The sequence below is a fragment of the Poecilia mexicana genome, unplaced genomic scaffold (genome assembly GCF_051168715.1).
Source record: "Poecilia mexicana isolate PSO_F unplaced genomic scaffold, ASM5116871v1 scaffold_20, whole genome shotgun sequence".
In the NCBI taxonomy this organism is placed as follows: Eukaryota; Metazoa; Chordata; class Actinopteri; order Cyprinodontiformes; family Poeciliidae; genus Poecilia; species Poecilia mexicana.
Genome location: NW_028263389.1, coordinates 22,046,286 through 22,070,678, shown reverse-complemented (window position 1 = coordinate 22,070,678; position 24,393 = coordinate 22,046,286). Strand labels below are relative to the sequence as shown.

The window sequence follows — 24,393 nt, the reverse complement described above, 5'->3', positions numbered from 1 at the left end:
ACAAATAAGCTTGACCAATTGATTGATTGACTGATTACACATAGATGTATGCGTTGTTCCTTACCATCTGATCCACCTCACCACCAGGGGCTAGTTGGCTTACAGCTTAGCTCTTCTGTTCACTCTAGGATCCAACAGATAGTCACTGGTGTAATCACACAAGAAAGGCAGAAATCATCAGCAGGAGACCTGAGGGTTCCTGATGCCATGTCTACTTACTGACATGCCTAGTCTCAGACAGAGCGTTTGGTATGGCCAAACAATGACTAGTAGGTCAGATTGGGTCCCCCATTCATGGCCATCATCATCTCCAACACGGGATGAGATGACTGATCTGTCATCTTACCAAGACAGATGAGTTCAGCTTTTCCTTCATTCGCTGCAAGAATGGTAAATGGCTTGGATTTACAAAGCACTTTGTGAAATCCAGAGGACCCCACAGCACTTCACTCTACATTCAGTCATTCACATATTCACACGCCGATGGTGGGAAGCTACTGGATTGTAGCCATAGCTGCCACAGCTGCCCTGAGACACCAGGGCAGCTGTGGCAGTGCTGTCATAGGGTCCCTCTGACAGCCACCAGCAGGTATAGCTGAAGCTGGCTACCTACTCTTGACACTGTCACCACCATAACCCATAGAAGGAAAGAATTCTTCTGATCTGGATGGTATAGTTTGTAAGCAACTAAAAGAGTTGCTCCTTAAATTCAGCAATGTCAAATTTAGTGCTGAACTTGGATGGTTAATGAGAACTCTGTCAGTAGCTGTTATTTACGGCAGTAAAGGGCAACCGGAGACATATAGAGAAGAACACATGAAGGAATGCAGGACGGAGACCTTCAGCTATTGTGTCCTCGTACAATACACGACTTCCTTCAGATGCCAGAAGCCGCAAACAAACATACATTAATTTTGAATAGCAGGCAGCAAGGCACCAGGCCCACTTCCTCTGGAGATGTGGATAAGAAAGAGAAGCAGAGAGGAAAGGAGGGGGGGAGAAGGGGCGTGAATAAATCAGTCTCCCTCACATTTAGTTTCATTCCAGATCTCTGGATCCAAACAGCAGCTGGTTGGACTCCGTTTACTCAACTCTCCTAGTTCATCCGTCTTTGCGTCGGTCTCCATTGGTTTTTTTCCTGAGATTGAAGTTATCGGCCTGGGCTGAGGCAAACTACAGACAACAGAAAGGCACTGTGGCTTGTGTCAGATGCAAACTGTGTTCAGCGAATCCCTTCGGATCACCTGTGAAGTAAGGCATCAAGTGCCTTGTTCAAGGGCACTTCAGCAACACCTACCTCAAGGAAAGAGGCGTCCATCGCTTTACCGTCACAAAACCCTTTTGTGAGTTTGCATCAAACTACCAACATCTACATTTAAAATCAGGTAAAATGTCTTCACTGCTCTTAAGCACCCTGCAGTCCAGAACTTTCTAAATTTGAAAACAAAAACATCCTCAACTCTCATGTTGAGTCAAAATGGGGAGTGAAATACGGATAATTATGAATTTTCCAGGCACTTGCTGCCATTTTGATTGTTAACATAGTCACAATCAAGTGATAATGTTACAGTCAGGTGACTATGTTAACTTAAGTTGTAAAAATGTTACATGAAATATGACTTTAAAAAATTGATTCAATATTTAACGCCTTGAAATTGGGCATTTTAAAAAAAAAGTAGTTATGTTAAAAAGCTAATTTATTTTAGCAATGCAATTTGCAAAGTGAAACACACCATGTAGTTTATTTACTGAAGTTTTCAATCCTCTCTCTCTTAATGATGTTTTTCAGCCTAAATAAAAACATGACATTAAGAGCAGAATATTACATTAGACCAATAAAAAAAGCTTAATATTTGTGTGGTTAATGAAACATAAGTTAAAAACCTTCTTGGAAATTATTCGTTTCAAAAAGTGTCTCTAATTAGAGAATCAAGCCTCATTGGAACACATATTTTAATTTATTGAATATTGGTAAGTGATTTATTATATATGTTATTGAAAATTCATATTAATTGTCAGTTTGAAATGATTTCAAGTCTTAATCATTTTTTATTGCATATTAGCAAACAAAGGAGAAGTTATAGGTATGTATGCGTGTGTGTGTGTGTGTGTAGGTGTGTGCGTGTGTGTGTGTGTGTGTGTGTGTGTGTGTGTGTGTGTGTGCGTGGGGGTGTGTGTGTGTGTGTGTGTGCGCTACAGGATGCAGGACAATACCAAGGGCTGGTAATGAACACACACATATATTGACACACAAAGGTCAAGCGAATGTCTATACCAGGAAGTAATATTGTTATTAATGATGCTGGGAGCACTTATGAAAGACATGAACACACACACCCACACACACACAACATCTGTTTAAAGCTCTTATGGGTTCAGAAAAACAGGAAAGGAAGGGCATTAATGTGGTTAAAAATGTGGAGTTCTGATTAATCCTTGGTTTCTTCCAGGCATCATTTAAACATAGTTTCTGCAGTAAATTCCAAGTTAAATGTTATCTTCCATTTTTGTCCAATGAAATCACAGCAAGTAAATTGTAAATTGAAATAAAAAAGCTAATAAAAGTAATCGATGAAAAGAATCCGTTCAGAAAGACACAGAAAGCAAAGTCAGATCATGTTATTGAGGTCAACTGTGGTGTTTCATAGAATGATAATTACTTTGCAAACAAATCGGCATGTCTGCTGAGAAATTTTAAGATGTTGTTTCTTTTATGGAATTAAATCCAGCCGGAGGAGATGGAAATATTTTTTACTTAACTGTGTCTGCGACTGTCTCCTTAAAACCTGAGAAAACAGGATTTATGAAGTTTTATATTGTTGTGTCATTTGTTTCTCTAAATAAACTACTTTTCTATGGCCAATTTCATCAAATTTGTAAAAAGATTAATACAATGCTTTACAGATACACATAGTCACCTAACTAGTTAAATAAATAAATAAATATATAAAAGCAAATGGAAAATTGGAGATAAGATGGCCAATATTGTTATTTTCACTGTATGACCTTCCAAGATGAATAACTGACATTTTTATGACCAAGATTCACCTATTCAGCTCCCTGAGATCTCTTTAAGATCTAAAATCTATTTTTCAAGAGGAACCTGGCAAAATAGTAGCAACATTTACAAGCATTAACATTTACATTCAACCACAGAAACAGATGTAATTATCTTTAGAAGCATTAAAGCATAAAAAAATAAAACATAAGGATCAAAAGTGATGGCAGTTAAAACTCTTCATTTTTTAACAGTGTCTCAGAGTCACTTTCTGCCAATTTAGACTCTTGCTGAAAGTCATTCCAAAACGTAAAGAATACCTTTGAAATATGTTCGTATAAGATGCTTAAATATATAACTTGTTTATATATATTTAGTTTATATATTTATATATAAATACTTGATATATTTAAGCGACTTGTATTCAATTGTTTCATCCAGTACAACGTAATGGGTTTTATAAAGGGTTTTACAAAACCCATTATTTATGCAGGAGCTAAGCTGTAAACTCCAAAGTTTGCTTAATACATTCAGGTCATTTTAATTTAAAGAACACGAGAGGGCAGTGATACAGTGAAGGCTGTCTGTGCGTGCGTGCGTGCGTGCGTGCGTGCGTGCGTGTGTCCAGTTTTCCGTCCCCTGAGGCAGACAGAGAGGGAGTGTGGGAACTGGAATGAGTCTAAACTAAGACATGGGCACAGACATTTTTATAAATGAGGTCAGGGCCAGAGTGGAGATGGAGTCAATAGGGTTAAGATAATAGAAGAACACACACATATACACACAACACAACATGAGTGCAATCTATACTTTTTCAATGCCTTCTTCACTTTTTAATTTTAGAATTACTTATAAAGGCTGCAGGAGACAGTAAGATCTTCTAAATGACCTTTTATGCATCACGTTTGTTGCTCTCTGAATACATTATTATGTATGACTAAAAAGGAAAATCACAGCCTTGTTGGAAGGCATGAAAGCTAAGACAATAGTTTGAGGTACTTTGACGCCCCTTGTAACCCACCTGAACATTTTAAACCTGCTGTTTGTTCTCTCTTACTTTCGATCATCTTGTATCTGCAGCTCAGCAGCTCAGCGGTCATCAGAGCGGTGAATTAAAAGCTCCAAGCCCAGCTTGAGTCAGTCATGGCAGACTGGAGCCTTTTGGGAAACTTTCTGGAGGAAGTACAGGAGCACTCCACCTCTGTTGGCAAGGTATGACACGTCCAAGCACAAAAAGACACACTGAGTACATCCACATGGAGCAGGACAACACTCTGGCTACTGATAAACATTTATACTCTCAGAATAGAACATGTTTCTTCAGATTGTCCTGTTTATGTCCTGATCTGAAGTTTATGTCTGGGCAGACATAAGATAATGTTAATGCTGTTTAGTTTGTTTTATTGTACAAAAATATGAAAATCATTAATTCTTGAAGGGAAACACATGAGCTTATGTTATCCAACATCTGTGTTGTATAAAATGATAGTGATGCACAAGATTGTGTTTTCATTGAGTTAAGCTTAGTTTTTTTAAGTAGATAACAAAAGGAGAAAATTTGCTTAAATAGGTGTCACGGGTCAAATATCAGCATTGTAGTCCAGACAACCTAATTTGAAAACAAGCTGAGATCAGACAAAGCCAACAACAAGACAATACCAAGACTTTGAGGCCCAGTTCACATGGAGCCGGATATTTGGAAAACAATTAAATTTTCATGTGTTTTGGTCTTTCGTCCACATGAAAACTCTGATTAGTATCACTAAAAAGGACTATTTATAAAAACTCGGACGAAAGTGAAGATTTAACACTTCAGTGTTTGTGTATGTGGAGGAAAAACAGAATTTTAGGGTCCAACACATTCTAGTCTGTGACAAATAATGCGCTAATATATCCACATACTTGCCTTGATGCAATTCCCACACAATTGAAACCTCCAGGCGCCAAGTTTAATTCCTAACAGGAAGTTCTGGTTGTTTTACAGCAGGGGTGTCCAAAGTCGGTCCTGGAGGGCCGACATCCTGCATGCTTTAGTTTAACACACCTGGATCAAATGATGGCTCGTTAGAAGGCCTAAGGAGAACATTGACATGCTGAAAAATTGGCATAATCCCAAAACGGATTAAAACAACAGAGCACCGATGTCCTAAGGCAGTGGTCATAGACATAATATAAGGATAGACCCTCATGGACCGCTCTCGTCTATTATCGCTGACGAGATTTAGGGCGGCCATCTTGGAGCAGTACTTCACTCCACTCAGCGTTATGTGTTTAGCAGCACAATGACGTATCAGTGCATTTAATCGATCATAACACACTTTTTTGTTACTGTAAACCATATTCAAACACATATCAAAGCTACATTTATAAACAATTGTATTTTTTAAGTGTTTTTAATACATAGTTCATCATATTTAAATATGCTTAGTGGCTATAACAATAGAATAGGAATATTCTGATATCGATGTATGAGAGCATATTACAAAGCACACAGCCGTTCATCATTTATTTAATAAATTATTTAGTAATATCAATACATATTTATATAACTATACAAACACAAATAAATAATGATTAATAATGACACAAATAAATAATTATTAATACTGAATAATATATATTGGATACATGTTTATATATGTATGTATATACATACATATATATATAGATATATGTATATGTTTTTCAGCTGAGGATTTCCAGCTTCAGAGATTCAGCAGATGAGATTGAGTCCAAAATCCGATGAGATTCATCCGTGCTGCAGTGAATCCGTCTCTCTTTATAGATTTCTCCCTCTTCTTCCTCACATCGTGTCTTTAGGAAACTTTCAAAACAAAAACGGAAGATTTAGGATGTATCTTATTTTTCACTGAGTGAAAGAATATAAATAATAGTCTTTACCACCTGTGTAAACTTTGCCGGTGGATGTTACAACACATAATGTAAGTTTTATAATATGTGTTATATTGTTTCATTTCTAATATAGGCTCTTGTGTCAGATAATCTAAGTCAATGTTAGAGAATAATATTTTTTTTAGATTTACAGAATCTCAGTTAGCCTTCATAGCGGGGCTGAACCCGTATTACACCAAGCACTGTAGCTAATATTAGCTGGTATCTCGCCGATGGACATAAATACAGTAAAGTAATATTCTAATCACAATATATACACAATAATATGTCCATCTTACTTGTGAAATGTTGTCTGTGGAGCCCTCACATCAATAATCCATAGATCCGAACAACAATATCCCTCAGTGCTGAGGCATCTTCTGCTGTTTTGATTGAGCAAAGTAGGAGGGACAACCGTTCCAAGATGGCCGCAGTATTTCCTGCACCGGAGCAGCCAATGCGGGGTCTACTCTTATAGTATGTCTATGGCAGTGGTCCCCAACCCTCGGTCCGTGGACCAATAGACCCTTTTCACATGACGTCAGACAACATCCGTTTTGACTCGATCCAGTGTCTCTTTAGTTCCGGTGTGTGTAGTTAACGCTGTTTCTGGACTCTAAAGCAGCTGCCACAAATACGATTTGAAGATATATCACTATTTGCAATTAGTTTTTCTTCATCAACATAATCTAAACTGGACAAATTCCTCGCTGATTGATACCAGTTTGACTACGAAGGTACGTGTTTTGTTTTTTTCTAGCTGTTAGTTGATATGCTAGGATAGCAATAGTAATTTGTTAGCTGGCTAACATTACGTAGCCTTTCTGTTTTGGAAATAGAACGTATTTAGGCTCTAATCTTAATCAGATTTTTATAGTATAGACTGGGGTTGCCACCCGTCACGTAAAATGCATGATCGTATTAACCCCTTGTTACGGCCCTGGGCCTTGTAGGCTGGGCTGCAGGTGTTGCTTTTGTCTGTCTTTGTGCTCCTCCCCTTTGCAGGTGTCTCTGGTTCATTGATTGGGAGCGCAGAGTACTTGAACCTGGCTGTCTCCGTCTTCTGTCGCCTTCAGCGTCCACTCTGCCGATTGACACTTATGGTGTTTGTTGCCAGGCCTCAGCTCCCCTCCTTTTTGCACATTTGAGTTTGTCTTTGTTTTTGCACTTCAACACTTCCATATGCACCCATACAACACATCCAAGCATTTGCATTACCCCACTGATACTGATATCTACAATCCATTGTTGTTTTTGTTAATAAATATTAATTTAAATGCATTTAACCCCTGCATGGTCTTCCGTTTTGTTATGACCTTGAGCCAGTCGTAACACCCTCCTCACGTCATACTCTAGTTTCACCACCCGCTAAGTAGCGACATTACCTGCAGCCACAAGTCCAAAACTTGACAGTTATGCCAAACACCCGCTGCTCCATCACGTCCTGAGAAGTCAAACTCCTGCTACAATCAAGACATGAGGAGGAAGATGCTGTCATAGATAGATAGATAGATATTAATGTTTCATTGGAGAAATGTGATGAGCTATCTCTCTCTCTCTCTCTCTCTCTCTCTATATATATATATATATATATATATATATATATATATATATATATATATATATATATACATATATATATATATATATTAGCTCATTAACTTCATTAACTTAACCTATGATTAGGTTAAGTTTCTTATACTTTGTTTTGCTGTGGTTGTAGACTTGGCAGTAGAAAATTGATAACATAGGAATAACACCTTTATATCCCTTTTAACAGGTTACAATTGATTCTGCTGTGGTGCCTGTGGAAACAAAGTGCATGAAGTTTGTACTCAGGTGGGAAAACCCTGTGGATCACATGGTGGGACTTCTGCTTCAAACTGCTCACTACAGTTTACCATTGTCTCTGTCATCCACCAGTTCACTGCAGACTGGCACCCGCCAAGGATCCTACATGGATGTCTTCTTAAGTTGTAAACCCTGAGTACATACTGTTGAAATAAAATTGATATGCTTTTGTAAATACATTTTCTCTATCAATGACTTAAATTGTTAACTGTGGTAATTATGTTTGTGTAATGTAGTAACCATGTACAGTGTTTAATATAATTATTAAATAGATGTTTTAAAGAAACAGCCACAAACCTTATGTCTTTGTTCCACAATAGCAGCTTTAATTTTAGCATTTCCTCTCCTCCACATACTTCGTTCCCAGATGTGTAAAATTTACAAAAAGAAACAATTTAAATGTAAAAGTTGCACATATGTAGATTACTCAAGAGAAGCTTTTTACAATAGTTTTTACAGAACTCTACACAACATCAATTCATTTATTAATAGATACATATAGATATTAATTACAGAATAGATACACAAAGATTTCATTTCTAACACAGCTGCTTGCAGTAGTGAGTGTTCATCCAAGAAGTGTGACTTGAAGAAGCAGGGAGGCTCTGTACTGGTTTCTCCTTTTAAATGAAGAGGCCCATGATAGTTTGACTAGACAGCAGTTGTCCTACAGCTGATGGACCTTACCAAGCTCCGCCCAGAAACGCCCCCTAAAATCCCACGTGGCCGCATGTCTCACAAACAAAGCCTCGCGGAGCTTAGTTTCTATGTAAACATGGCGTCTTTCGTTTCAACTGACTCTCTACAAAGTATTTCTGAGTCGATTAGTGTAGCCTTTCTGCCGGATTTTCAAAAAATATCAGCCACGACAATGGACAGGGAAACCAACAAGTTCATCAAGGTGTTTGAGCCAGGCGATGCCTCCAACATTGTGCGCGTCGCAGCTAAATGCTACCGATCAATGAGGAAAACAGCAGATCCTCACACCCTCAGCATAAATATAGCTGTGGACAAGATCACTGATGCCTATTGTTCTTGCAAGGCTGGGTAAGTCGGCATTCATGGTTTTGAGGGTTACTTTTGAAATCAGTGATTTCTGTTGTTGGCAAATGTTTGAGTGTGCCTAGGCCTGATACTCGGTGCTAGCGTGGCTAACACGATTACAGTTTTGTAAAAAGCCTTTTCAGGTAAAATAAAATCATTAATGTATGTCAGATACGGTACACATTTTATTAATCTTACGACGGTTGAGCTGCAAATGCGGTCGTGCACAAACTTTGATCCAAGCAAGGCATTCCGTATCAGATTTGGGAAATCTGTGAATTTTATTTCCACAAATACGATCAGGATACCTGACATCGCCTGTACAGATTCCCCACTGACAGTGGAGAACCGTTCTTATTTGAGTTCTGTCGCAAAAACTTTGATTGTGTAGATTGTGGTCTGCTAGTCCACAATCTACATAGCATGTGTATACTACTTTAGCTTTTGTTTGTGAGACGGTCAAGCACGTGGTAGCTGTGCAGTGACGTCAAATGGGCATTAGCCAATGAAACGCGGACCCTGTGGTAAGGTCCATTGACTGAATCTGCCATGGACAGAGGAACAGAACCATCCCAGATATGGTAGGTTGTTAGGTAGGCTACTGCTGAGAAAGATGAAAACAAATGGAGAAATTATGAATCACATCAGAATATGTAAATTATTACATATTCTATGTAAAAATATTTAATTTTAAATATTAAATCAATATTTAAAATGCTTTTCTAAACAACAGTGTTGGAAGATGTCAGTGATTTTTGTGAAACTTTTAACAACACAGCACTGAAAGGCACTGTGGCTAAAGCTGCTGCTAGCTGGTTTACTCTCCGATGAGAGGCTGTTTATTATATACACAGTCAGAGAATGGTGGATTGACAATGAGTAATGACGGTTATCTAACACTTAAATGCTGTTTTATTAAAGTTGATAAATAAAGTGAATCTCTAAACGTTACAGCACTTACAGAGCAGTGTATATTTTTCTTAACTGTGGCTAAAGCTGCTGCTAGCTGGTTTACTCTCCGATCGGAGACTGGTTCCTTTAAATACAGTTGGAGAAAGGCTAACATGTAAATACTGTTTTATTACAGTTAATACAGAAAGTGAACCTTTTAACGTTACAACACTGACCTCGGCCCTGCTGGCGGTGTATTTTCCCAACTGTGGCTAAATCTGCTGCTAGCTGGTTTATTCTCCGATTGGAGGCTGTTTATTATATACACAGTCAGAGAATGGTGGATTGACAATGAGTAATAACAGCTATCTAACACTTAAATGCTGTTATTATTAACCTTACCTTTTATTATGTCCTTAAGATAATGAGTATCCATGAATTTTTCAGTCTGGTTTCCCGAGGCAAAATCACACCGGAAGTAAAGATACACCGCTTCGAGTTATGGCGGCCAATGTCTGACGTCACTGTGAAAAGGGTCTATTGGTACCGGGCCGCGCAAGAAATGATTAAATATTTCCGTTTTATGTATTATTTGAGTCTGGAGGATCTTTTATTTTGAAAATCCTTTAACCGGATTCTCTCGGTTACTTGCGCGCCAACACTGAGCCCACAAGCAGCAAAATGAGTAAGAAACAGATCAGGTATCTTTGGAAAGTTTCTTTGCAATGTGGTAAAGGCCCAGAGAAGAGACAGGAGGATGGATTTATCCCGGACCGGTAGGTGAGTCAAATATTACAAGCCGCTCTGTGTAACATGCGGCGACCGGCTGCTAATGAGGCAATGAAGCTTCAAACTGCTTCACCACGTAGAGACCAAGCAGGCTGTGGATATAAGCAACACTTCGGGTGTCATTGTCTCCCATCACTCCCAGATGGGACCGTCTCGTTGCAGAGAAACAAGCTCAGGGCTCCGTTAGTCATTATCGTGAGTTAAAATTTTCACGAAAGTAAAATGTTCGTTTTTGTGGCGCATCTGTATCTTATTTTGAAGGGATATGTAAACGTTACCATAGCGTCCAGAGTCGAAGAGCGTTTGGGCAGTGGTCGAGAGGAGATGAGTAGAGCTTGTGAGTCTTAAGTCTGGTTTAGACGGCAAGATTTAAGAATGTCGGCCGATCCTCCAAATCTCTGTGACCACAGAGCTGATAAAAGTAAAACAGGTTCGATCGGTTCGTGTGTCCAGCCACAAGGCAGGAGCAACACAAACCGTTTCCAGTCACGAACATCGCGATTGATAATCCAGTAAAACCCCCAACATAGCATACGGGAATTTAGAATAACCAAACACGGATGACAATGTAGAAGCAATAGTGACAGTTTGTCGACTCATTTTAAAAGATAAAAGACGTAACAAAAAGAAAAAGCGGTGGATAAAAGACAGCGGGAGCAGCCTCTCTATTTGCTGCACTATGATTTAGAGGTAACTATGTTTGTTCATAGTTAACATTTTTAACTGAATAAACATAATAATGACCTTTACATATAATAATAAACATTTCCACATATCATCTCCGATGTCCACCGGACTCTCAGTTGCGTGATATGTCAGCTGTTTGGGATTCCCCTCTGTTCTGACGTCACCGCGCTTTCTGATTGGCTACCTGTCACATTCAGCAGGTTGTATTCTCGTTCCCAGTCAGGGAAAACCCCACAGGCTGCGATAAAAAGGCCAAGACAACCCAAATTGAGTATATTCAGGATTTAGCGGAACATCAACATGCAGAGAAGCCTTATCTGACGATTCACGACCCCCCCTCCCACTCCGGCCGCAGCAAAATTTCCAAGTCTTGACTGGTCCGCAGTAATAAAAAGGTTGGGGACCACTGTTCTAAGGCACAGGTACTGAACCTGTTCTAGAATGAGAGTTCTTTCTGTGGAAACATACTGTTGTATGAACAGAAAAACAAATAAATGCACTGGAATATTTGTCTTCCTCTTGTTTTTTCCCTCGGGACACAGGTGGCAGCATTAAATTCTTCAAAGCAAAATGACTTTATTGGTTGCATTTGAATATGAGTTTCATTCTAAATTGAAGAGGAAACAAAACTTGCAGCTGTGATTTTGTTGGTATACTCTTGAGAAAATTTGAAAACTCATAGTCCAAGTCCAAGATGATCAAGAATTTGACCATGCTGAAGTATCACATCAGTAGCATAAATCAATAAACGTTAAATTGTTTCAGTACTTTGCGGCTGATAGAAGTTTTAAACCTCTACAATATTAACACTAGTTCACCTGTAAAAAGGAAGATGATGCTACTTAAATTTCTTTTCTCACATCTAACAACATTCTTGCTAGCCTGTGTGTGCTAATGAAAAAAAACATTTTTTTGTTGCAACTTGGCTAAAATTACTGTTGATTTACTGTGCCACATCCTTCAGCTACAACACTTCACATACTACCGACAAAGATGGTAACTAACATTTCTACCTGTTGTATTTGCCATGTTGTTTTGGCTTCCAAGCGTTTTCATATGGATTCTGTTTGTTGATTCTCACTCCTCAGGTGTGGCTGACCATCCTGTTTATCTTCCGTATCCTGGTGCTCGGGACGGCAGCCGAGTCATCATGGGGCGATGAGCAGGAAGACTTCAACTGTGACTCAGTGCAGCCGGGCTGCGAGAATGTCTGTTATGACCGAGCATTTCCTATAGCACACATACGATACTGGGTAATAACCTGAACACACTCAATCAAAATTTGCTGTTATACATCAATTAATATTAGGACTCTTACACATCCTGACCCACGTTCAGAAGCTGATTTGAAATCTAAGACAAATTAAATGTAATTATCCGTTCAAAGGGTCTGGACCCTCGGCTATTGAGAAATGATTGTTTCCTGGAGGTATTGCCTCTTAAGTTTTGCCTATCGATTTTTCCCAATCAATGAAGTTTGCCTGTGATTTGTAATGCACCAGTTTGACTCTATGAAGCTTACAGGAAATCGCCTGTGCCATCCTCCACTGCAAAGAGAGAAGAGCCGAGTCGAACAAAGAAGCTGTTTATGTTAATTCAATATTTGAAAGGTGACCAACATGGACTGAACGCTTTGTTCATTTCCTCAGTTGCCGTAGCTAAAACTACAGGCAGACATCACCATTCACTACTCTTTCTGTTGGCTGATTGGCCATGGAGTTTGTTTTCTTCTTGCAGAGAAAACAAACTCCATGTGAGAAATCCCAGATTGTGCTGCAAGTCAGATTTGAATCGTGCAGGATTGCATAAGAAGGTAATGGCCAGGCTAGTTTGATGCCATAAATTCACAGTGTGTTAAAAAGCATGGACTTTAAAGATATTTTCACATTTTGTGATGTTACAAGTACAAATATGTGTCTGTGTGTATGACAAATGCAAAACTATGCAGAAATACTCTTGTTGTGCTTTGGCATTCATCGCTGTTGTCTTTTCAGGTGCTGCAAATTGTATTTGTGTCGACTCCGAGTCTAATCTACATGGGCCACGCCATGCACACGGTTCGCAGGGAGGAGAAGAGAAAGAGTAGCGAGGAGGAGGATGCGGGTGGAGGAGGGAAAGAGGAAGACCAAGGAGGAGGTGAAAAAGGAGGAGGAGGTAGAAACAAGCAGGGAAGGAGTGCTGAGAAGGATGAAGGAAAGGAAAAAGATGAAGGTTCGTCTGCAGGTCGAGTTCGGCTGAGGGGGGCGCTGCTGAAGACATACATACTGAGTATTCTGATCCGTACCATCCTGGAGGTAAGCTTTACTCCACACAACTTTATACGTCCTCATAACCTTTTAAATACATCTTTGATTTCTGAAAGTTTTTCTTTAGACTTTGGCTGCTTTTTAAAATATGCGCCAATTCTCTATACCACTTGATCATGACTGCATGTTAAAAATCTTGAGCAAAAGAATCATATGGGGACAGTCCCCAACCCCCGGGCCGCGGACTGGTACCGGTCCATGGACCAATTGGTACCGGGCCACACAAGAAATAGATATTTCCGTTTTATGTATTATCTGAGTCTGGAGGATCTTTTATTTTGAAAATCCTTTAACTGCCCAGATAGCACACGATGGTATTTCAACATTGAATTATAGTCAGAATGGTTAATTTTTGGTTGAGGTCGACAACTGACGGTGGATCAACCATCAAACAACCATCCAATTCTAGCCAAGTAACCAATGTTGAAAATGTGTCATTGAATCAATGTTGTTTTGGGGTTGAAATCTAATGAATGAAATGCTGATGTCTGATCAATGTCTGATCAATGTTGAATCAATGTATGATGTTTTGCCGCACCCCTTCCCCTCCTCATCAGAGCTCTGGCTGAGAGCATTTTATTACTGAGCAACGTTTTAAATTTAGCACTGTTCAGGATAGTGGGTGGTGATTCCTTTCTATACATTTTCTTACTTGATCATAAAAATTCTCACTGACTGTTTGTGTGTGATATGTTGACACAAAAACATCTACAACTTACTACAAGGAGTGGAGCGGTCCACCCCCACCATTTACATGAGTGGGATGGCCCAACCACACAGCCACTTCGCTGTTGGCTTGTTGGCAAAAGATGTTAATTATATGTTTAATTATGATCACCAAGGTTGAATTTATGGTTGGTTGATGACTGATGGTGGAAAAACTATCAAACAATCATCCAATTCTAGCCAATTAACTAATATTGAAAATGTCTCATGGAATCAATGTTGTTTTGGGGTCGAATTTTAATAGTTGAAATGCCAACGTTGAATCCAGTGTTTTTCCAGCACTGGTCCTCAGAGCACACTGCCTTGCAAGATTTAGGCATTTCCATAATTAGGCACACATGTTTATAATTGATGGCTGATTAACAGGGTTTTGCTGAAATGAAAACATGCAGGTCAGCTTACCTTGAGAACCAGTGTCCAATCAATTTTGAATCCAAGTATGCTGTTTGTTGCACCCCTCCTCACCTCCTCCTCATTGCCTCCTACTCCCCATAAATCTCCCCCCCACCCCACCTGCTCCTCTCAACCTCCCCCTCTTTACGCCCCCCTCACCCCTTTTGAAGGGTGGACACCAGTGGGAAGAGGGGGAGGTCGTGGAAGAAATAAAATAGATGAAGGAAAAGGAATTGGTGATCGCCAAAGCAGTAAACGGGAACTGGAAGGAAGTAGCTCAGAAGAAGAAAGGATTTAAAGTAATATTAAAACTTAAGAACGAGGAAGAACAGGATAAAATCAGCCCCATTGTGGTATCAAGAGAAATTAAAAAGAAATTTTTAATTTTACATACTACCAATTTTTAATTGGTAGTATGTAAAGATATAGAACAAAAAAATAAGGCTTTAAATGTGGATAATATTTGCGAAAGATCTGTGCTGGAGAAAAAAAGTCATGGGAAAAAATAAAAAAAATTAGAGGAGTGATTTATGGGATCCCTCTTGATGAAGATCTTGATAAAATTAAGAGAAGTGTTGTAGGTGCAAAAGTGAATAACTTGAAAAGATTGTCAAAAACAGTGGATGGAGAAAGAGTACGAAGTTTGTCAATCCTTATTGAGTTTGAAGAAAAAGAGTTGCCAAAAAAAATCAAAGTAGGGTATCTCAGTTTTCAAGTTAGACCTTATGTACCTCCACCACTTCGGTGTTTCAATTGCCAAAGGTATGGACACATAGCAGCTTGTAAAGGGAAACAGAGATGTCCAAAATGTGGAGAAGATCACAAATTAGAAGAATGTAAAGAAGAAGCACAAGAGAAATGTTGTAACTGTGGAGGGAATCAGAGTCACATATGGAGGATGTGAAGTAAGGAAGAGAGCAAAAGAAATCATACAGATTAAAACAACTAAAAACATAAGCTATGCAGAAGCAGTTAAAAATGTGAAGGAACAGAAAACAAGAGAGATTGAACAAACAGTGAGTCAAACTATACAGCAATCCAAAGTACAGATAGAAGAAAATGTCACAATACCAGTAGAAAAACTAATATTATTTATAGCTTATGTTATCAACTGCACTGACCAAGCCAAGCACAAAACTGAGAAGATTAAAATAATAGTGAGAGGAGCTGAAAGTTTTTGGGCTTTAAAGAAGGATCACGGGAGAACATAAATAAAACGTTGGAGGAAGATGGGAGACCAGGACCATCAGGTGAATACGGTTCATGTTAATATTACAATGGATGCTAGAAGTTTAATTGCTAATGGACAGGAACTTAAAGGTTATATTGATGAGCTTGAAGAACAACCGGAAATTATTTGTGTTCAGGAAACATGGTTAAAAACAACATTAGATTTTGTGATTAAAGGATATGATAGTGTAAGAAGACATCGACCAGAGAGAGGTGGAGGAGGATGTGGAATATTTATTAAACAAGGGATACAATATCAGGCATTAGGAAAAGGTAAAGAACTAGAATATGTGGTAATTGAGATATGGGAAGAAGAAGGTAAATTCAAAATAATACATTTTTATAATCCATGTAAAACATTATCGATTGAAATAATGGAGGAGTTAACTGAATATTTGGAAGGGAAAGTAATTTGGTGTGGAGATTTTAATGCAAATAGTACATTGTGGGGTAAATGTAATGATAAAAACGGACAAGTTATAGAAGAATTAATGGAAATGAAAAATCTGGTATGTATTAATGATGGAACAAATCAATATAAGAATGGGGATGGAATCAACTATTGATTTAACAATTGTTTCAATTGTTTTAGCTGGTATTAGTGAATGGTTCATTGATAAAAAATCTACAATAGGTAGTGATCATTATCCCATAACAATAAGAGTAGGACTGAATCTAAATAATAAGAATATAAAGCTTGGGAAAAAGTTTAATTTTAATAAGGCAGACTGGATAAAATTTAGATATATGAGTCAAATAAACTTAGAAAAAGTAAATTTGAGTAGGGATATAAATGATGCTAATTTAATAATTTGTAAGATAATAATGGAAGCAGCAGATCATTCTATAAAGAAATCAGGGTGTAAGAATGATAAGAAAATGGTGCCATGGTGGAAAAATGAGTGCAAAGAAGCAATAAAATTAAGAAATAAAGCATTTAAGGTACTCAAGCATAATCCAATTTATAAGAATTTAATTGATTATAAAAGAAAGAAAGCAATAGTAAGGAGAACTATAAAGAAAGCAAAAAGAGAATATTGGAGAAATTTTTGTAATATGATAGGGAAAGAAACAAAAATTGAGAAAATATGGAAAGTAATCAAAAGAATGAATGGTATAAAAAGAGAGTTTGAATATCCTATACTAAAAATAGATGATACAAATATATATAATGAGATGAAGACAAAGTTGAAATATTGGCAAGAACGTTTAGTAAAATTCATAGTTCAAATAATATTAGTGAAAAGGGAAGAAAAGGAAGAGAACATACAAAAATGAAATATAAAGATTTTTACAGAGCGTTGAAGAAACAAATAATTTGTTGAATGTTGAGTTTACAAAAGCTGAATTGAATTATGCACTTAAGAAGACAAAAAACACAGCACCATGTAAAGATCAAATCTGGTATAGAATGATAAGGCAACTCAGTGAAAAATCTAAAGATATATTATTACAATTATATAATAAAATTTGGGAGGAGGGAAAATTACCGTGGAATTGGAAGGAATTAATTATAATACCAATAGCCAAACCAGGAAAAGATAATTCAAACCCAGAAAACTACAGACCAATAGCTTTAACATCAAATCTATGTAAAATAATGGAAAAAATGATTAATAATACACTAGTATATTATTTAAATAGTAAAGGATATATGTCAAAATATCAAAGTGGTTTTTGAAAAGGGAGGAGTACAAATGATCCAACATTATGTTTAGAGCATGACATTAGAAGAGCTCAAGGAAATAAAGCAAGTGTAGTGGTAGTATTTTTTGATATAGAAAAGGCAGATGACATGATGTGTGTGGATGGATTATTAATTAAATTATACAAGTTGGGTATTAAAGGGAGAATATTTAAATGGATTAAAGACTTTTTAACAAATAGAAAAATACAAGTTAGAATTGGTGAAGTTATCTCAGGAAAATATGTAGTAGAAAATGGACTCCACAAGGGAGTATTATAAGTCCATTACTGTTTTCAATGATGATAAATGACGTATTTAAAGATATTGGAAAAGATATGGGTTGTTCACTTTTCGCAGATGATGGAGCTGTTTGGAAAAGTGGGAAAAACGTTGATTTTATTCTTAAATATTACAAGAGGTTATTATTGAAATAGAGAAATGGGCGTTAAAATGGGGATTTAAGTTCTCAGTTGATAAAACGAAAAAGTAATAATATTTACTCAGAAAAAAATAAACAAGGAAATAAAATTAAAATTATATAACCAAGAGTTAGAGCAGGTAAAGTGTATAAAATTTTTAGGGCTATGGTTTGATGAAAAGTTAAAATGGAATATACATATTCAAAAAGTTGTTGATAAATGTAAGAACATTTTGAATATTTTGAGATGTTTGGCTGGCAGTGACTGGGGAGCAGATAGACAATCACTAAAACAGATTTACACAGGAATGACAAGATCCAACATAGACTTTGGTTGTCTAGTTTATGGTTCAGCAGATAAAACACATCTGGTTAAATTAGACATTATCCAACATCAGGCATTAAGATTAAGTACTGGAGCATTTAAAACCACACCAACAGCAGCCTTAGAAATAGAAATGGGAGAAATGCTGTTAGATTTAAGAAGAACAAAACTAGAAATAAATTATTGGTTAAATTTGCAAGGCAATAACTTTGATCATCCAACTCTGGAAATTTTAAATCAATGTTGGGAAAAAGAAAATAAAGAAATGAGGAGTTTTGGATGGACAATTGAAAATAAGATAAAAGAATTTAAAATGAATAGTTTAGAAATTAGTCAAACACCAATATCAATTATATCACCCTGGATTCTACCAGAAGCAACAGTAGATGTCAATAATGGAAAAGAAACAAGATAAATCATACATTGTAGATAGTTATTCAGTGCAATATGTTCAGATTTATACAGATGCATCAAAAATAACTGGGAAAACTGGAATAGCGTTTGTAGAACCAGAATTCAATATACAAATAGGAAAACCAATTACAGACGGATTATCAGTGTGTCTGAACAGACGGTGGACTGCAGCTTTCTGGGAATTGCTTTGGTTTTTGCAGATCGTCATGTTGGTGTGTGCTGCTGCTTTTCCGTAATTATCTTATCGTTGGATAAATTGTGGGAAAGTGTGTTCTTAGTGTAAAAGGTGGAGGAATCGAATGAGGTGAAGCTGTATTAATAAAATATATAATATGCTCAATTCTTTGGCGTGTTTCCTGTAATCTAAGATTTTAGAAAGGTAAAACCAGCAATGATATTAGATAAACATTTAATATAACTGCCATGGCAGAAAAAAAAAAAAAAAAAAAAAAATATATATATATATATATCTCAAAAAGGCCAAGAAAGATAATGAAAGTTCTGTCCGTAAACCTTACTCATGAGGGCTTGATCAAACCTTTAATTTCAATGCAAAAAAAAAAAAATGCAGCAATTCTTCAATATACACTGATTTTATTCTAAAAATATTTAATGTGAATAATCCACAGCCTGGGCTTTACTTGGAACAGCCAGAAAACACCACAGTGCAAAGATAAGATTTTAATTGGGGCTAATTAGAATCCAAATTTTACAAATGCAGTGTGTTATACAGCCTGTATGCAGTTGTTACAACACAAATCCTGGTGAGTCTCATTTCTCATGTTAAAAGTACCTGGAGAAAAAAAAAATGCTCACCAGATATTTAACAAACTTTTCATAAAACTCGTGTTTCTCTTTTTAAAAATAGTACTTTTTGGTTTGGTGTAACATAATGTTAAATATGTTTTCAGAAAAAGATATTAAACATCAGTCTTTGACTGTACAATGTTTTTCACTTAGCGATGGACTGACTGAAATAAATGACATTTCTAATAATATTGAATGAGTCTGTAGTTACTGCAGAACCATTGAACTTAACCACACTAGTGCTGCGTTGCTGTGAGTCAACATAAAGCCAGTGACACCAAAAAGTAATATGTTTGTGTTTGTGAATGAATTTATCTTTTAAATATTTCAGTGGTGATTATGTATTCTGTAGCTAAAGGAGTTTTCCAGCACAGTTGCAATACTGTGCATTGGGTGAGAAGCATTGTAGCAACAATGTGTTGCATTCAAATATCAACTGAGCTACATTTAGGCCCAGCTAGTCTGACCCATTGCAGATTCAAATTTGACATTTTAATTCAATCAAGAAGTTAGTTTCTGATCATAAAAATATGTTAGAGGGGTCACTGCATGATTAAAAACATTTAGCTGTTCTTATCTGTTTGAACTTATATTAAAAATGATATCTAAACCTTTCTTATAGTTGCTGACCACCTTCTTTACATGTTTCCATGGGAAGTTTTATTATTTTGGGTGGTTAGCTCCAAGTCTTTGAGGTTAGAATGGTCGCCTGCCATCATCGTAATCTAATTAAGTATAATTTTGGACTTAACTAAAAGTTCCTGTGAAAAGGAAGGAGGGTTGATGCTGAAGTGTCTAAAAGAAGCATTTTGTGATTTAGTGTCAAACTTCCTTCTTTTCTCCTGCTCACAGCTATTTTTCAGAATACACAGGAGTGTTGAAAAGAAAAGCCATTACACTTGATAGACACTCTATTCAGGTGGACAGGACGCAATAATAGACTATTCATCTGTTCAGGTACTGATTGTCAACCTGAATGCTCAAGAGACAATAGAGGATTCCATTGAAAATCATGTCATTCTCCACATTACTCTCTGCTGAACCACTTCTCCAGACCAATTACTAAACCTTTGTGAAGCTTTGTGGAATGAAATGAGAACTACCTTCAGAGCTTCACTGACTCCAACAAGCAGATGAAAGGATGAAAGCTGGGTTGTCACTGCTTTTATATATATATATATATATATATATATATGTATATGTATATATAGTTTTTAGTTCAATTAACTAAAATGAACTATAGATAGATAGATAGATAGATAGATATCTTATAAAGATCTTTACGCTCTTTAGACGCGTAAAGACATCATGACGCTTTGTCGCACATTGCTCCAGTAGTCTTTTCTTTTTAAGGATTTTTTCGGCACTAGTTTATTTGACAGCAATCTGACTGTAAGGGGGCAGAGAGAGCGGTTGTCATGGGCCCAGCGAATGGAGGACGGGAGTCGGACTCCTGACTACCGCGGCTAAAGTCTCTGTATGCGGGGCGCCGTGCTAACCACCGCGCCGCGCAACGCCCCTATTGCGGTAGCCTATGCTGTAATTTACAGATTGTCTTTGTTAAATTATTTACATTTTTATACAATTTGAGCTTTCTGACGAACTCACCTAGTCCACCTTCTTTCATTTCCTTGGAAAAATCTGTTTTGTCATGTGATTGCGACTAGTGGACTAGCCCAGAAAAAAATCATTGCAGAGAAAAGAATCGACTACTCGATTAATTGATGCAACCCCTATTTCAGATTGTGTCAGGAAGCCGGAGTGCCCGGAGAGAAACCTGCAAACAGGAAACCTGTCAAATCTTTTTACCTTTTGCCCCATAAGTTTGGTCCCAGTCAGATTTCTCCAGCCTCAAAATGGTCACTAGGTCTTCTAGGATTCTTTTCTTCTTCCGATGTTAATATTTTTAGCTCCTCTCCAAAGGGCCCTTTGTCATCTTCCAGAGGAGGCGCTGGAGAAATTAACCTCTGGTGTTCTCAGTTCTTTTCATATATATAAATGAAGCCGTTGTTGTACATGTCTTCACTGCAGTCACTGTCTGCAGTGAAGACATGCTCGTTTTCTGCCTTCACGGTTCGTTCTCCCTTATTTAAATAGCAGTAGAACTCTGTCAGCTTCGGATCCCCACAGATGACAGAGGACAGGTGGTACGTCTCCGTCCCACATTCTGCAGGGACCTCGATGGTCTGAGTGGCTTTTGTTTGGTACCTCCTGGTCACCCTGTGCAGAAAAAACACCAGGACCTTGTTATCGGCCAGACAGTGTTTTTTCTGCCAGGGTGACCCGCAGCCTGAACAACGGCGCTTACATGCTAAATCCAACCAGTACTCCAGCAGTATAGATATACTGGTTGAGAATAATATTGGTGGAAGGGCAATCATGGCGCCGTTGTTCAGGAGCCTGAGGGAAGTGGCTCCACAGTTAGAGCAGAAGTCGTTGTCATACATCTCTCTATCTGTGTCGCCGCCAAACGAGTCCAACCAGACCAGAACAGACTCCAGCAATCTTTTTATGTCGTAGTCCTTTCCCAGACCTGAAGGTAGCTTCTTCTCCGTCAGCTCCATCAGAACTGGGGAAAGGTCTTGTTGACAAAAATGTTTGCCGGGCTGACGGACAGCTGAGTGTATGAGCTTCCCACAGCAGGGGATGGACGATGCCTCCAGAAAAATCCTTTCCTGAGCGAGACACCGCTTGGTGACGCTCAGGTTCAGGATGCTCTGGAAAGCAACGTTCACCCAGCTGTTCTGGAGCTCATCTGAGAACTTGAAAAAGTTCTCCTCAGCTTGTCCGGGTCCTGCAGATGCTGTCCTCCCTACATCTGGGAGATCCGAGCCAACGCCATCTACTGAATTAGGGGAACTTGAAACCTCGACACCAACGGAAATCTTTAAATTTAGAGGTGGATAAAAGGGCAAAGGAGCAGCTCTGTTGTTATCAGAAATACAAAGTTCCCCATCCGGGGAACTTTGTATTTCAAAAGTCCCTGTGAACGTCCCCTTCAGAGGACTGTTCTTTAAGGATGGGACCAGGGAAACCAAAGCTTTGGCTGTCTCTTTACCCAGAGCTTTGGCTGCGAGATCAGCCGCAGACAAATCTTCCCCAGCCGGGTCAGATTTTTCTGCGACTGTTGTCTCACCCCCATGGTGTACCATAGTCTCTGGACAAACCTCCCCAGCCGGGTCGGTTTGCCCAGAGACAGTACAGTCGTCCTCTGTACTGTTTTGTACAGAGGATGAGATGGAGTCCGTGGTCCCATCGTCCAAAGCCTTTTCAGGACAAACCTCCCCAGCCGGGTCGGTTTGTTTTTCGGAAGTGGATGGAAATCCTGTCCAAAATAGATCATCCTCTTCAGTCTGATTGTTTTCTTCTTTGCCATCCTTCCCAGGAAAGAAATGATCGCATACTTTCTTCATCCCGGTGGTCACGGCATATCCAATGCCCCAACCAACCGGGAATATCAGGGGAACAATCGCCGTCGCAAAACCGAACATTGTTGCTGTATACAAATCTGAAACTCCAAGAAATGTCTGGATCCTGACTGATGCTTAGAGATTCCAGAATTCAAGCATTAGAACTTCTTTGATCTACTGTGATGTACGTCTATGACCTCATCAGTGAGCTCACTGGACTTCTGGAGCAACATCTTGCTTCTGATCGTTGCTATGGAAATGATCAGCTCAGCTCTGCATGACTCAAGCTGACATAAATATTTAAATAAAACGTTATACTTTTTATTTATTTAACATGTTGAGATTAATAGATTTGTATATGATTTAATTTTTGCTTTTGTGGTTTTCCATACCTGCTGTGGTATAAATGTTCTGAAGCCTTTTATCCACTATTATTTTTAATTACAATTAATTCATTAGGATTATTCATGTATTAATCATTGCACAGTGCTAGAAACACTCTGTGACCTATTATATTTATTTTTATTAATTTTCGCAGACAATTTAATGCTGACTATTTTACCAAACATAAGAAACAAAAGCAGAAGAGCGACCCAGGCATGCACTAATACATAATTTTATTGAGGTCCAGAACCCAGAAGTTCTTGTCTTGTGTCATTCAGGAGCCTTGGGGATAAAAGGGCTTCATGATTGTATTTCAAAGGCAGATTTCAAGAACAACTCGGGCAAGAGTTTGGGTCAGGTGCTATTCCGGGATGTAGACGTGTGAAGGAATCTCCACGATGTCAGTAACACAGAGTAAGGATGACTTAGTAGGTGTGTGTGTGCAAGTAAAATGCTCGCTACATTTCTGTGCGAGCATTTTATATATATATATATATATATATATATATATATATATATATATATATGTGTGTGTGTGTGTGTATATATATGTGTGTGTGTGTGTGTATATATATGTGTGTGTGTGTGTGTGTGTGTTACGGAGTGAAAGCTTCTTCAATCAAGACGTAGGGTCGGATGCCTTTTATTGAACATTTCTGTTCAGTTTTTATTGAGGTGACAACGGTCCAGGCAACAGCTGTTCGTTACCTAGCAACTAAAATCAACAGAAGCAAGACAGTGGCCGTTTCTCAATACTCAAGAACGCAAGTACGTTCTTGAGTTCTTGGCAAGTACGTACCCGCAAGAACAGTTGAAAGTCCGTTCTTACCGAGTTCACAAGGACGCAGTATGCTAGTTCGCCATGACGTCACTCAACTTCCGTAAATTTCAATAATGGTTCCGTTTAACACAGGATAACTCCTGTGTTAAACGGAACAATTTAACAATTAGGACTGGACAATTTTATAATTGGGACAAATATTAGCATATATCAAATATACATAATTAAGGAAAAGTAATTTCTAAGTAGAAAGACCTTCAAAATGAAGGGATTAAGTTTTATATTACTGATTGAAAAAAGCTTGATAGAAAACAATTTATTACCTCAAATTACTTTTTCAGACTTCTGTTACCAGTGAAG

General features: G+C 37.9%; 1 protein-coding gene across 1 annotated transcript in view; it reads left to right on the top strand.

Annotated features, from left to right (window-relative positions):
• The first annotated feature begins 1,057 nt into the window (after nt 1-1,057).
• The window catches only part of LOC106911159 (gap junction alpha-5 protein-like), a 43,978-nt gene continuing 20,642 nt past the window's right edge, over nt 1,058-24,393 (top strand). The window contains exons 1-4 of the mRNA XM_088001175.1: nt 1,058-1,385; nt 4,079-4,210; nt 12,241-12,405; nt 13,147-13,446. Coding sequence (XP_087857301.1) covers nt 4,142-4,210; nt 12,241-12,405; nt 13,147-13,446 — 534 coding nt within the window. The 5' untranslated portion in view covers nt 1,058-1,385; nt 4,079-4,141. The remainder of the gene's footprint in view (nt 1,386-4,078; nt 4,211-12,240; nt 12,406-13,146; nt 13,447-24,393) is intronic.